Source organism: Lampetra fluviatilis, chromosome 32, assembly GCF_964198595.1.
Source record: "Lampetra fluviatilis chromosome 32, kcLamFluv1.1, whole genome shotgun sequence".
Lineage (NCBI taxonomy): Eukaryota > Metazoa > Chordata > Hyperoartia > Petromyzontiformes > Petromyzontidae > Lampetra > Lampetra fluviatilis.
The window spans coordinates 281,603-294,484 of record NC_136306.1 but is presented as its reverse complement, the minus strand read 5'-3'; the positions used below and the strand labels follow the sequence as shown (position 1 = coordinate 294,484).

General features: G+C 49.0%; 1 protein-coding gene across 1 annotated transcript; it reads left to right on the top strand.

Annotated features, from left to right (window-relative positions):
- Positions 1-1,608: 1,608 nt before the first annotated feature.
- Positions 1,609-12,568, top strand: KIAA1671 (KIAA1671 ortholog). Its single transcript, XM_078871213.1, has 7 exons — positions 1,609-2,104; positions 4,539-4,624; positions 5,237-5,957; positions 7,263-7,401; positions 8,691-8,797; positions 10,135-10,292; positions 10,536-12,568. Exons 1-7 carry the CDS (start codon positions 2,054-2,056, stop codon positions 10,597-10,599), a joined length of 1,326 nt encoding a protein of 441 aa, XP_078727339.1. The 5' UTR covers positions 1,609-2,053; the 3' UTR covers positions 10,600-12,568.
- Positions 12,569-12,882: the final 314 nt, after the last annotated feature.

Sequence of the window (12,882 nt, the reverse complement as noted above, 5' to 3'; positions counted from 1 at the left end):
ACGATGCTCATTCTCTGATGGCCATCTTACCATTTCCCTCTCCCTACCCCTGTCCAGTCACCTCCAAATAATTCCCACTCGTCTACCCAAATCTAGACGTTCTTCCTCTGCCTAGTCGTCCGAATGAGTTGACATTTTTCTTCTAAGCGACTAGGGACCTCGAGTTTAATTTTGTTCCCCGATGTCGTCGACTCTCCGGCTGTGTTGTGGGAGCTGCGCAAAACGCGTTATCGGGAAGGAATCTCACGCCTCGTGTCCCCAACGATCGGCGCACGCTTCTGGACCCTGAGCCAGGGCCTTGCTCAGAGTCCTCCGCGCGGGACTCTCTCCCCTGCAGCTCCCCAGAAAATTCATGAAGTGGCACCGGTGGGGCAGTGCACGGCGAGCCGCTGCACTGCGGCTGTGTTCACGAGTTGCCTCTCCCGAGCACAAACAAGTTACGTCACGGGAAGGGGGCGAGGGGGGTAAGGGAATGGGGGGGGTTCTTTGCCCCCGGGCGATTCCGCCGCTGTGTAAACTCCGTTGAGTCATGTTTTGTGTAAAAATTTTTTTTTAAATGTTTAGCCAAAGTTGGACCGTGACGCCGTCACACAGTGGTCTACTCTAGCTACGTACGGTGTGAAAAAAGTTCAACATACATACTCTTCCCAAGCAGACGGAGCAGTTCTATATATTTAACCGTTAATACACCCGCAGTGGTAACCAGGGCGCCCTACTGGTTTGACCCGCGAAGCCCTGCAACAACGCGCTGCCGCTGGGCCTCGTCCCCCGCCTTTGTGGTAATTCGTGCTCTGATACTCAGAAACACCACAACCACCACCACCAACCACTACCACCACGTCCCGTGCGCTGGCCTCCTGTCTTCCCCCCGGGATGCGCTCTCACCGTGGCAGCGCGTGTCCGTGCATGCACGCGCTGCCAACAGCATTCCATAATGTAACTTAAAAAATAAATGAGTTTATCGAGCAGTAACACTTCCAATTTTTTCAAGGGTTTGTCTGTTACGCGATAGCCCCGACGTATCATGCAACTATCCTTACGTCAACTTAAAAAAAACTTATTCAGGAAACATTTATAAAATGTCATTCTCATCGGGCCCCATGATGTAAACAAGTGCAGTGTCCAACCCTTATCATCCACTGTGCCTCTCCATGGGCCTCTCTGTACTATGAAGAAGGCCCATTGCCCGAAACATCGCCGATTACATACATTTCCTTTTAAGGCCACACACACACAGCGCTAGTGACGGGTGTGTTGACCGTGTGTGCGACGCTTGGAGCAGCAGCGCTTCGTTCCCCGGCAGTCCGAGGCCCAATTTCTGGCCACAGCTGCCGTCAGCGATCACTTTCTACCCGAAAATGGCTCTCCCCTTGGTTGCACTCAGCCTTAGTTTGAGTCGTGCAGGATGTGACTTTTGAGTCGCGTGGACGCCACGTTGCCGGTGAGTGCGCTCCGCGTGCGGTTACTTCCCCCTTGCGTCGGAGTGCCCGGACGAAGCGCAGCTGTTTCCTCCTCTCCTTGTGGCTTGCGCGCCCCGCTTCGAAGGGTGGGGGGCGGTGTGGGAGAGAGGGGGGGGCGGGGGGACTTTGCAGTGGGTGAATGATGATGATGGTGGTGGTGATGATGCTGCGCTCCGTTTAGGGGAGGCAGGACTACCCATGTCTCGCAAGTGCCACCATAGAACTTGAGTCAACGTTTATAAACAGCTGTTGACTTACAAGCCCGAGTAGCCGCAGGCTACTAAGGCTCAGCAGATGTTGCGCTGTTACTCGCCACCACCACCGCCGCCGCCGCCAACCTTCCCGTGGCTGCGTTAATTTTAGCGGCACACGCTAACCCACGCAGTGTGCGACGGCGCATGGCGATATCGCGTGGGAAGTTCGCGTCTGCGTGCATCCAGACGAAGGCTCTACTCCGGGTAGATTGGGGCAGAGGAATCCGCCGGGCGCTCGGGGGTGAGCGAGCCAGGGGGTGAGCGAGCCAGGGGGTGAGCGAGCCAGGGGGCGAGCGAGCCAGGAGGCGCGCTCAGAGTTCCGTCACCGTGGCTGCTCGCATGGCTGCCTACTACTGCAGCCAGCTGTGGAGCGCCCTGCAAGGCTGGGTGGTGAGTGGCACCAGGGCAATCGTGCTCGTCTGAGCTCAGAGTGAGCGTGGGGACTACTGCGTACGTGTGAACACTGTGTGTGTACACTCGTCTGTTTGTCCACTAGTATTTATGTGTAAGTGTACACTAGTCTGTGTATGTGTACACTAGTCTTTATGTGTATACTAGTTTGTGCATGTGTGTACACTAGTCTGTATGTGTGCACGCGTAGTGAGTGTAGCGGTTCGCGCGCTGCGCTACGAACCCGGCGACACACAAGTTCGATTCCCGCTCGCGGCCAACAGCAGTGACTATTATATGAACAGTATTATATTAACATTATTATATGAACACTCGGGGTTGTTCGGGGGCGCCTATGGCGCCCCCTTCGGCCAGGAAAGTCACAAAAAAATTACACACGAACGACGCATTCACGCAAGGGCCCGATGCTCCGTTTTGAAGTATTATGTTTTGAATTAGATAATTTTATTTCTTCATTAAAAGCTTAGAAATGTTACATCTGGAAGACGACATTTCGTGTGAATTTTCTCTTGTCAAGTAGATGGCCTTGCTGGAGGTTCGGTTCGATGCGGACTTTCACCTGTTTGGGATTGCGGGATCGAGATAAGGCGACATAGAGCTGGCCGTGCGAGAAGACCACTGTCTGCAGATCGATTCCAACCTAATCGAACGTCTGTCCCTGCGCCTCTGTCATTCATGCAGGGGGTGCGTAGGTTTGCAGCGCCCCCTGCATGGAAACGACGGAAAGTGCAGCGTTCATCACAGATAAAGTTGTGCGCTTATATAAGAGTATGTTCTGGGCCTCCCCTAGGTCGACTCAACCTGGTGTGCTGTGTAAACTTCACCACCAGGGAGACAGAGGCGGCCGGGCGTGGTGCTGGCCTCCCCCCCCCCCCCTCGTGTGCCATACAGGCCTTCATAGGTGCTCGCTAGCAGCACTTGACCAACAGTTTGTTAAAGGCTATATGGGGGATCTGTCGTTTTTGTGTGTATACTGAGTGTATTCTAGTGTGTGTGTGTGTGAACACTATTGAGTGTGTATGTGATGTGTGTACAAAGGTCCGGGTCTTCTCTGCCACAGTTATGCCCTTTCCATTGTCTACGCTTGCCAGACGCAGTGCGCGGAGCCCTCTAAAGGAACATCTCCGCCGGTTTGAAACATTCAGGCTGGCCTGCCTACGATCCATCTTAGGTTTAACCAGACTGGATTGTATTAGGGACTCACAGATTCTTGAAAGATCTGGACAAAGTCCCATCAGTGAGCTCCTCCGGCAAGCGAGGCTGCGCTGCCTGGGTCATGTTGCCCCCATGCCCAGCCACCGCATGCCCAAGCAGTTTCTGTTTGGCCGGATAGATGGGGCTAGAGATGAGATGGTCTGATGTGGTACAGAAAGGTTGTGTAGCTGATTAGATTTGCTGATGACTGGTACCAGCAGTTCCAAGATCGGCCTCTTTGGAGGAAGTTCGTGAAGGACGCGACTGGGGAATTGGAGGCAGTCACCTTCCGTCAAACAATGGAGGGCAGTGGAGTGACGCTCACAACGATCAGAGCGCCGGGCAGCTAAAACGCAGAAAATTTGCACAGTGGGAAGTACAGTTGGTGCATCTGCCAGTCATCTCAGTCAGTCAACCCATGGCACCTGGGTTTTCGCACATCCGATTTGCACGGTTGGCTACGTACTGTACGAAAGAAGTGCAGCATACATACATACCTGGGTGTGTTCTATGACCTGCTGCCAATGGGCCTTTGACACTTCACGTGGCCTAAGTACACCTAGCATGTCACAAGCGCCGTGGTGACGTCACCGCCACTTTGTGGTGAACAAAAGTTGTGTGTACACTAAGTGTACTCTGTGTGTGAACACCAGCGCGTGTGTGAACACGAGTGAATGTGTGTGTGAGAGCACTAGTGTGTAAGTGGGGAGCGGTGGCGCAGCGGGTAGCATGCTGGGCTACGAACCGGCTCACGGCCAACACCAGTGACGGTCATGGGCCTCCCCCTAGATCGACTCAGCCTCAAATGAGTACCTGGTGCGGTGTGTAAACATCATTGGGGAGACAAAGTCGGTCAGGTGTGGTGCCACTCAACCCCGTCGTATGCTGTGCCAGCCTTCATAGGTGTTTGCGAAAAACACTTGCCCCAACAGTCTGTTAAGGCTACATGGGGGATTTGTGTTGTCTTTGTGTGAGTGAGCACGAGTGCGTGTTGTGTGTAAAGTCGGTGGCAGAAATTCCACATTCCCATGGTGGAACCAGTCTGTACGGAGTGGCGATGTCTCATGAAGTCAGAGCCGAAGAGGGCTTCTAACTCGCAGCTTCACAGCACCCCCACCCTCACACTACCACGATCACTACGGGTCTTGACGGAGTGTCCTCATGTGCTGCTTCTAACCCGTGTGGTGTTGCCATCACGCGGGTATTGTCGCTGCTGTAGAGATACCTCGTGAGGCCAGCAGCGGACGATTTGGAGCCTCTCGCGGACTCATCTGAAGACGTGAACAAGTATGGGAGTCACAACAGGTACAGCCTGGGCCACATGGGCACCTTCGTGTTCACACATTGTGTCTCCCCGTGGCGAGGGAACATCCATAAGGCCTCTACACTGTATATTCTATTCATCATCATCAGCCATGGTCAGTCTACTGCTGGATGGAGGCCTCGACCATGGCTGTATTGACCGTACAAATTTGTTCTGTCCACTTCACAGTGGACAAAAGATCCCGTGATGTCTTTCGTAAGAATAGGTCATAGTGTGTGGTGTCAGGGTCCAAATTTACCAGATTTGAAAAAATTACCTAACAATTACTCATTTAGAAATAGCACCACCGCTCACGGCTGTAAAAAAAAAACACTGCAAATGATGTAAAAGATAGTGGCTTGATGATAACCTCACACTAATCCTGTACTGCACCACATGACTACACCGAGTGGCAGCACCGTCTGATGAGCAGATCGCATTCCCCATGTTCACCGCAGGGCCACCCTTCCGCTTGACGCCATTCGTGTCGGAGACGGCTGCACCTGTCGTGCATTGTCGGAACGCAATCGCGTGCGAGCTGATGCAGGGTAAAATGAAATGTCATTCCGTGCGATGTGTACTTCACCATGTCCACGGCCATTGTTGTCATCCAGAACCGAAGCGGCTTTGGAACGCGAGCCGCAGATGCCCGCTCTCGAGGGCAAGGGCGGCAGGAACTCTGAGGTCGAGATGGTGGTGGGCGGAGGCGGCCATTGTGACCTCGACCGCAAATCCCCGGCGAGGACTCTCGAGGGGACGCCGCCGTTTGCTCCGGTGGACGACGCCGCCGCAGCGGCTACGTCCAGGAGATCCGTTGGAGGCGAGAGAGACGATGCCGCGGAGCTCCGGCGACGTTCCCCCATGTTCACGGCAAACACGGGGGACGCAAATGTGTTCCAGCGTCATGCACCAAACGAGGAGGCCCAACAGCGTCTGATGGAAAAGGACAGCTGCTTGGGCGATGCCATTGGTCACACCGCCACCACTGCGGACCGTGCCTTGCATTCAGTGCCTGTAGAAAGGATGAGGGCCGAAACGTCAGTCACCGACGGTCACAACACATCAGCGCTGACGTTACACCCGCCACCTGCATCCCAATCGCCATGCGCCACATCGCCTCTGCTTCCACCATTCTTAGCGCCTCCAGAGGCGCGGAGCTTTCAGCCGAGCTTCGCTCCGTCGTCGTTAAACTCGGCACCGCCGTCTCCTTCAACTACCTCACCGCGCCAGGCCAATGAGTGTATAGCAGGCGGACGGGAGCACGAAGGCCATCAGGAATTCGCCGGCGTTGTTGACAAAGATGATTTTGAAATTCATCATTTTGATGACGTTGAGGTAATTGTTACATTGTTCAAGCGGGGTTAATTTTGGGAAGGAGGGCATGACATCTGCTTGGTTGTGTCTGATAATTTACATTGTTACATTCTGCACGCTTAATATTATGCATCTTAAAAATATGTATTTGCATGTTGGCAAAAGTAAATGTTACTGTGTTTTGGTAATGTGAGCATTGAAAAACTGGCGCTGCCTATGTAGTACGTACCGTAAACGTATTAACGTCTCTGTTTACGAGTCAAGAGTGATGGACTTTAAGAAAGCAACGAGGAAATAAGCTTCTGGTCTTTGAGCAATATAGCGTCAGAATGTTTAAAGTTCACAATGGAGGGTTGTAGTGAAGCGTGGTAATTTAACCAGGAAGCTGCGGCGTGCGGGAGGCCGTGGGCAGGATGGAGGGGGTGGCACCGCGACGTGAGGTGATGTGGCCCTGGAGGTCAACGACTACGGAGAACATCTGAAGGCGGACGGTGGCGATAATCCAATCCACTCATTGGTGCATTGGGCATTAACGCCATTCTCATAGCACAAGGCAGTCACGAAGGCGCTGTGTGTCACAAAGAGTCCGCAGTAGTATCACAGGAGCGGGCGATGTTGATATCTGTTAGGGCGCCGCGGTGGCGAGATGTTAACTACCTAACCTGGTATACAGGAGGTTGTGGGTTTGATCCCGATCCTGACGCCTGTATATTTGAAGTTTGCATGTCTCTCTCCCGGTGGTCGTGTGGATTTTTTTCTCCGGATCCTCCGGTTTTTTTTATCTATATTTAGAATCAACGTGCATCTAGAGTATTTGCCTGCTATAAATTTCCATGTAATAAGCAACTTCGTTGAGCTATGATTTGTGGCCAGGTCGCTTCTGAAAAAGAGCTACATAGCTCAATCGGCATTTCCTGGTAGAATAAAAACAGTTTAGTTATCCCAATGGATACATTTTAAAATTTGGAACGTAACGCCAGCACACAAGGGCCGACTCTTTTCGAATGGAATCATTGGGATTTTTAACAGCGTATATGTCATGGTTAATACACCAGGAATATAAATACGACCACAGTATTAAACCAGGGCAGCCTGCTGGATTCGTATCACAAATCTCTGCAACAAGCGGAGAACGCACTACCGCTGTGTCACGTCACCGCCCCGATGAGACTAAGATCGGGACTTTGAGGTCAGGTGTCAACTGTATGTAAGAAAGTTTATCATGTCCACTGCTCCTGTATCTGGTTGTGTACATTGTGGTATACGCGCTTGAGTGATGATGGCTGGGCATCGGAATCAATGTCTTGTCTCTTGATCTCTCCCAAGTGTTCGTCACCCCCATTGGATTTCACGATTCAAAAGCAGCGAGCCTCGCTCAGCAAGTCAGGAGCACTGGGCAATCGCAAACTGGGGAAACCACGGCCAGCAGACACGGACTCAGAGTGGATGTACAGAGACAGCACCGGTGCGCTCATACACACATATGGGCCACGCCGGACTGGCGCCCCTTTCCGATTGGCCCGGTTTGCGTGGAAAACCAAAGGCGCATTGCAAGCGCAGTAGAGGGTATTGGCGATATAATGTTGACATACGTTGTATGCTGTGATATCAATACCGGGAATTCCGCAAAATCCTCTTCACTCGTGACATGGGCAGCTACGAACACTTGAATAAGTTTGTAGCAATCTTACTACCAGAGGGAAAGAAAGTGCGAGGCACCAAATCGTAACACGTTTTGTCTTAATGTATACTGCAAACTCGGCATGGAGGGTAGAAAAGAGGATCGTGTGGACAATTCTGTATAAAGTACAACCTTGCTTTTCATCATTGTTGTGGAGAGAATGTACTCATTCATGCCAGATTATTGAGTTATGCCACAATAATATGACCTTCAACACTCGACATAACCAAACAAATTAATTATAACGAGTACAAGTAGTATTGCTTCAACTCAAGAACAATATTCACAACCGAATTTTGCAATTGTTTACGATGTTTCATTTGAAGCATACGCTAAGCATTTTCAGAACAAGATCCAGGAAGTGGGAATACATTTCACAAAGTCAGAATGGCCTAACCCAAAAATCTATATAATTAATATTGGCTGCAACAATCTACGTCTTCTTGGTTCTTTCGGTAAAGTTACGTAGAAGGGAAATAATAAAATAATAAACATAAAACATAATACATAATAAAATACAATTCTCACGACGCTTTGGCCACAACGCAAGCAGCCGTCCTCAGGCGAAGAACAGGGCTGTCGGAAAGACAGCGTCCGAATGAATACCACCAAGCATGGCAGCGTATATTTAATCAGGGGTTAGAGGAGGAAAGCGCCTTGACCAAAGGAATGTACATATCACCAGAGGAATTTAGCATATTTATGGAAAATGCAGATATGGGATTAGTCACTACTTGTGGAATGTGTAGGTGGTGGGGGGGGTCTCAAAGTCATTATGCTCATGTATTATGTAGGATTAGCAGTAATAAAGCGAGGAAGTAGGATTAGCAGTAATAAAGGGAAGGACATTTTAATAGTAAGGAGCTGCAACAGCCAAACCACCACGTAAAAAACTAAAATATAAACTTTAAATCGAAATTTTACAATCTACGTGTTAAGTCAATATACAGTGTTACCATTAAGTATCAACGGACTTTCCACTGGTATTTATGAGGATACATTGGGCCCAATGATCAATGGACAGTTGTGTTCTTGTGAATGTAAATGCAGAGGCTTCCCTCATTATTTTGCAGATTCTCCAAGTGCCGAGTTGCCAGAAGAGGAGCCACCCACTCAGAAGAGAGGTCCACCAGGTGGTTTCAGGCTGCCTGCTCTGGGACCCTCCTTGCCTGGCGTGCAGGTAATCTACCTGTGCCATGAGTAGGTATAACTCGTTAAAGATTGTACACAACAGGGAACCCATGGCAACAGGGGGCCATGCACTGTACCACAATCACAGCCACCTAGATTCGATTATTGGTCATGCACATCACATTACACTGTCCTGGGCCTCCACTAGGCAGAGATGGGCAGTATACAGTGTCCGAAAATGAAAGTTTAATAGTTTTAATGTTATTCGAGATACTGACATAAATCTGATATGAATATATGCATTAGACTCGTTGGTTCTTTCGATAAAGTCACGGAAAAAGAAAATACATTAAATAATAGAATACGACGTTTCGATTGCAACACAAGCAGTCATCAGGTAGAACTAAATTTGAGAGACAAAAACACAGACACGGAGACACAGATAGACACACAAGCAGAGAGAGACAACACAGAGACACTCGGAGAGACACAAAACATTGACACACAGAGACCCAACGCATCTGTGTCGTGGCCTTAATAGAGAGAGGGGGGGGCAGATAGAGAGGTGGCTCTGCTGGAGCAGAGAAATTAGCATGTCAATGAGAGAGCTGTGTGGAAATCCACCCCGCGGCGGCCGGGGGAGAGAAAGCAAGACTGGTACATTTTTAGAGAGAGTTGTTTGGAAATTATGTGCATTAGGCTTAGAAGTTTTAGTTTCTTGTGAATATTGATTGTACTTTCTTTTAGTTTCAGGAGAAACACAATTTTTTTTCTACAATGACAAGTCCGCCCATTCTGGGGTTTTTAAAAATTTTAATTGATTATAGTGAATGATAATTCTAGAATTTCTAATCAATACCATAAATAAAATAAAACATCTAAGTATATTACATGTACTTATTAAATTTATGTGAGTATTTCAAATAAGAGTAAAACTATTAAACGTTCTTTTTAGGTTCATACATTTTCAGACACGCTGTATTTAAAATACACCAAAGTATTTTGTATTTCAAGCACATTTATGAGAATGTTTTTTTGTTAAGTACAACATTTCAATGTATTTTTGAACAGCAAACAGCGACACCCCCTATATGCAGTGTAAACACACATCGAGAGTCTACACATGTCTATGCGTGTACGGTCAATGTGAATATAGTTGTCCGTTTCTCTATGTAATAGTCTGTGTGTACACAACCACTCATCCACTCCATACACAACACCACTCACCTCTACACGCCACCACCTATCTCCACAACTCTACCACTCACCAGATCCCATACCACACACCCCCAAACACCACCACCCACCTCAACACCACTCACCCCACCCCATGCCACCACATGCCCATTTTTTTGGTTCAGTTTTGTTCTTGCTTTTGTTGTTCAGATGTTCAGGAAGAAATCTCAAGACGGTGAACATGGCGAAGTCTCTCCCAAACCACAAACCAAAGAATTATTCAAGTCCAAGAGCAGCCTGGGCCTTCCCCTGCCCGGAGCCAGAAGACAGCTGCCAGTTCCGGCCAGTGATGACGCCGACAAACAAGGGTACGCTTCGATCGCTCCAGTTCGGTGCGTCCACTCCGATCCGGCATGATCGCTTCGGTCCGGCACAACTGGGCCGGACTTGCACACCGGTCCGGCGCGACCCGCTCCACTTCAGAACTACCATCGCTGCGTTACACTGTATTTGTTTCAAATGTTCTGCTGCATTATAAAGACGACTTAAATGCCAGCCGGAATAGCCGATGATGACTAACAAGGTGATTTTCACGTTTCATTTCTTCTCAGGTCGGAGCCTCCCCAATGGTTAAAGGAACTCAAATCAAAACAGAAAAAGCCTGCCATGGAATAGACACCAATGTGAGCCTGGAAAAGGTTTTCATCTATGAGCAGCACTGTGAATCGTGACATGATGTAGGGTTGATAATTGGTTCTTTACCCTTCTATCTGGCAACAAAACTGACACCTTTTTACAAGGAGTCATGTTTGCATAGACCGCAATACCTGCAGTCATAATACAAACAAAAGAACATAACTATGATGTGCACTGTCCTTAAAGTTGATTGATCCACACCCGAGACAGCTTTCCTTAGAGCCTAGTCTCATATGGGTTGGACCAGATGACGCCAAAAGGCGCACAACTCAAAGACAATGCACTATCAGAGTATGAGAGGTCGGGGCAAGCATCTACACTATGGGAACCTCATTTGCCAGTAAAAATATGATAATTGGTTCTTTACCCTTCTATCTGGCAACAAAACTGACACCTTTTTACAAGGAGTCATGTTTGCATAGACCGCAATACCTGCAGTCATAATACAAACAAAAGAACATAACTCTGATAATGTGCACTGTCCTTAAAGTTGATTGATAGAAGGGTAAAGAACCAATTATCATATTTTTACTGGCAAATGAGGTTCCCATAATGATGTAGGGTTAATTCCATATATCCTTAAATGGGTATTCTGAATGTTTCTACTTAAGGATTGTATCATTCGCAGACAAATACTTTTAAATATATAAATACAATATGTTCAGGCATTTGCATAAGTCACTTTTTTATTTGCTTCAGAAGTTTAAGAAATACGCGGCTATGCTTGTGTTAAAAACTCTTTATTTTTCCAGGTAATGCCCACTGAGCTATATAGCTCTTTTTATAAGCGACCTGGCCACGAATAATAGCTCAACGAAGTAGCTTATGTGGAAATTTATATCAGTCAAATCCTCTAAATGCGTGTTTCTAAATGTGGAGGGAAAAACAAAGGGACCTGGAGAAAAATCCATGTGACCACGGGGAGAACACGCAAACTCCAAATATACAGGCGTTAGGGTTGGGATCGAACCCACGACCTCCTGTATGCCAGGCGAGGTAGTTAACATCTCGCCACCGTGGCGCCCCCGTTTACTTTGGCACAGGTTTGTTTGGCCTTAGCTCTCCTCTCCTCCACACCTGAGATTTATCATGGTCCTGACGGAAGCCGATCGCTCCACGCACACGGACCCACACAACTGGGGCACTGAGGGCAGTGCTGGTCATACGCGATGCAGAGGTCACTGTGGATCGAATAACTCAACACAGAGGTCGTCGCAGTCACGGAAATTCCTTGCAGTCACGAAAGCTCCAAATTAAGTTGATTCCTTACAGACTCTGTCCACTACCAGGCACGGCTAAACACATTGACACGTATAGTAGCTCTCAAGCGCCTTGAGTGAAGGCGCTCTGTAAATTATATTAACGTGCCAAATTATTTCAGCTCGCGCGGGTAAGTTAAAGCATCGTAATCCTCAAGGCCAAATATAGCAATCAGATATATCTACCGCTTGTACCCGTGACCATTCGCTTAGCTATGTTGGGTGGACTTTGACACAAATGTTACCATATTAGGACGTGGCCGAACCCAAACATTGCTAATGCATCAGTGGCTGAAATGCATTTGCCGGGAGCTGGTGGCTCTGCAGCACGCGGCCTATAACCCAGCAGCACTGTGGACGAGCCGGCGGCGAGGGTTGGTGGATCACGCGCGCGCTCGGGAAACTCCCTGTCCGTGCAGGGTAATGCAGTAGCGCAAATTGGTTAATCTCCTTAGTTACGGGGATTGTTAAACCCGCCTCACACACGTGGGTTTTGTGAGGGTGCTCTGGTTTTATCCCACTTGTGTAAAAGACAACTCGCTCGCTCATGGAGTTGGCCAAACATCCCCCAATTGTAGGACCGTTGAGCTTGGGGAATGGTTGCCACCGGATCTGGCTGCTTCATCGCGTCGTATCTGTGGGTTCGCGCGCCTCTGAATCATTCTCCGTCGGACTTTCTGTGCGCTGTGCTCAACCTGTAAAGAATAAATTGCTTCACTGTTGATTACACTGCGTCGCCTCTCACGAGATTCATTGGTGACGCGCCATTGCTTCTTTTTAAGAGCGGGAAACCCCGCGGGCGGTACGTGACGTCACCGGCTTCTGCAAGGCAATGACGTCATGCGGCACGTGCGAAGGGTGACGTCACCAACTTGCTACAAGGGGGTGACATCAAGCGGTCCCGCGAGGCATTACCAGCTCTGAAGTGGGCAAACTTTCCCACTTCAGCAGTTGCTTCTTGCTGTGGTTTTCCCACCTGATGACGGACGCTTGTGTTGCGCCC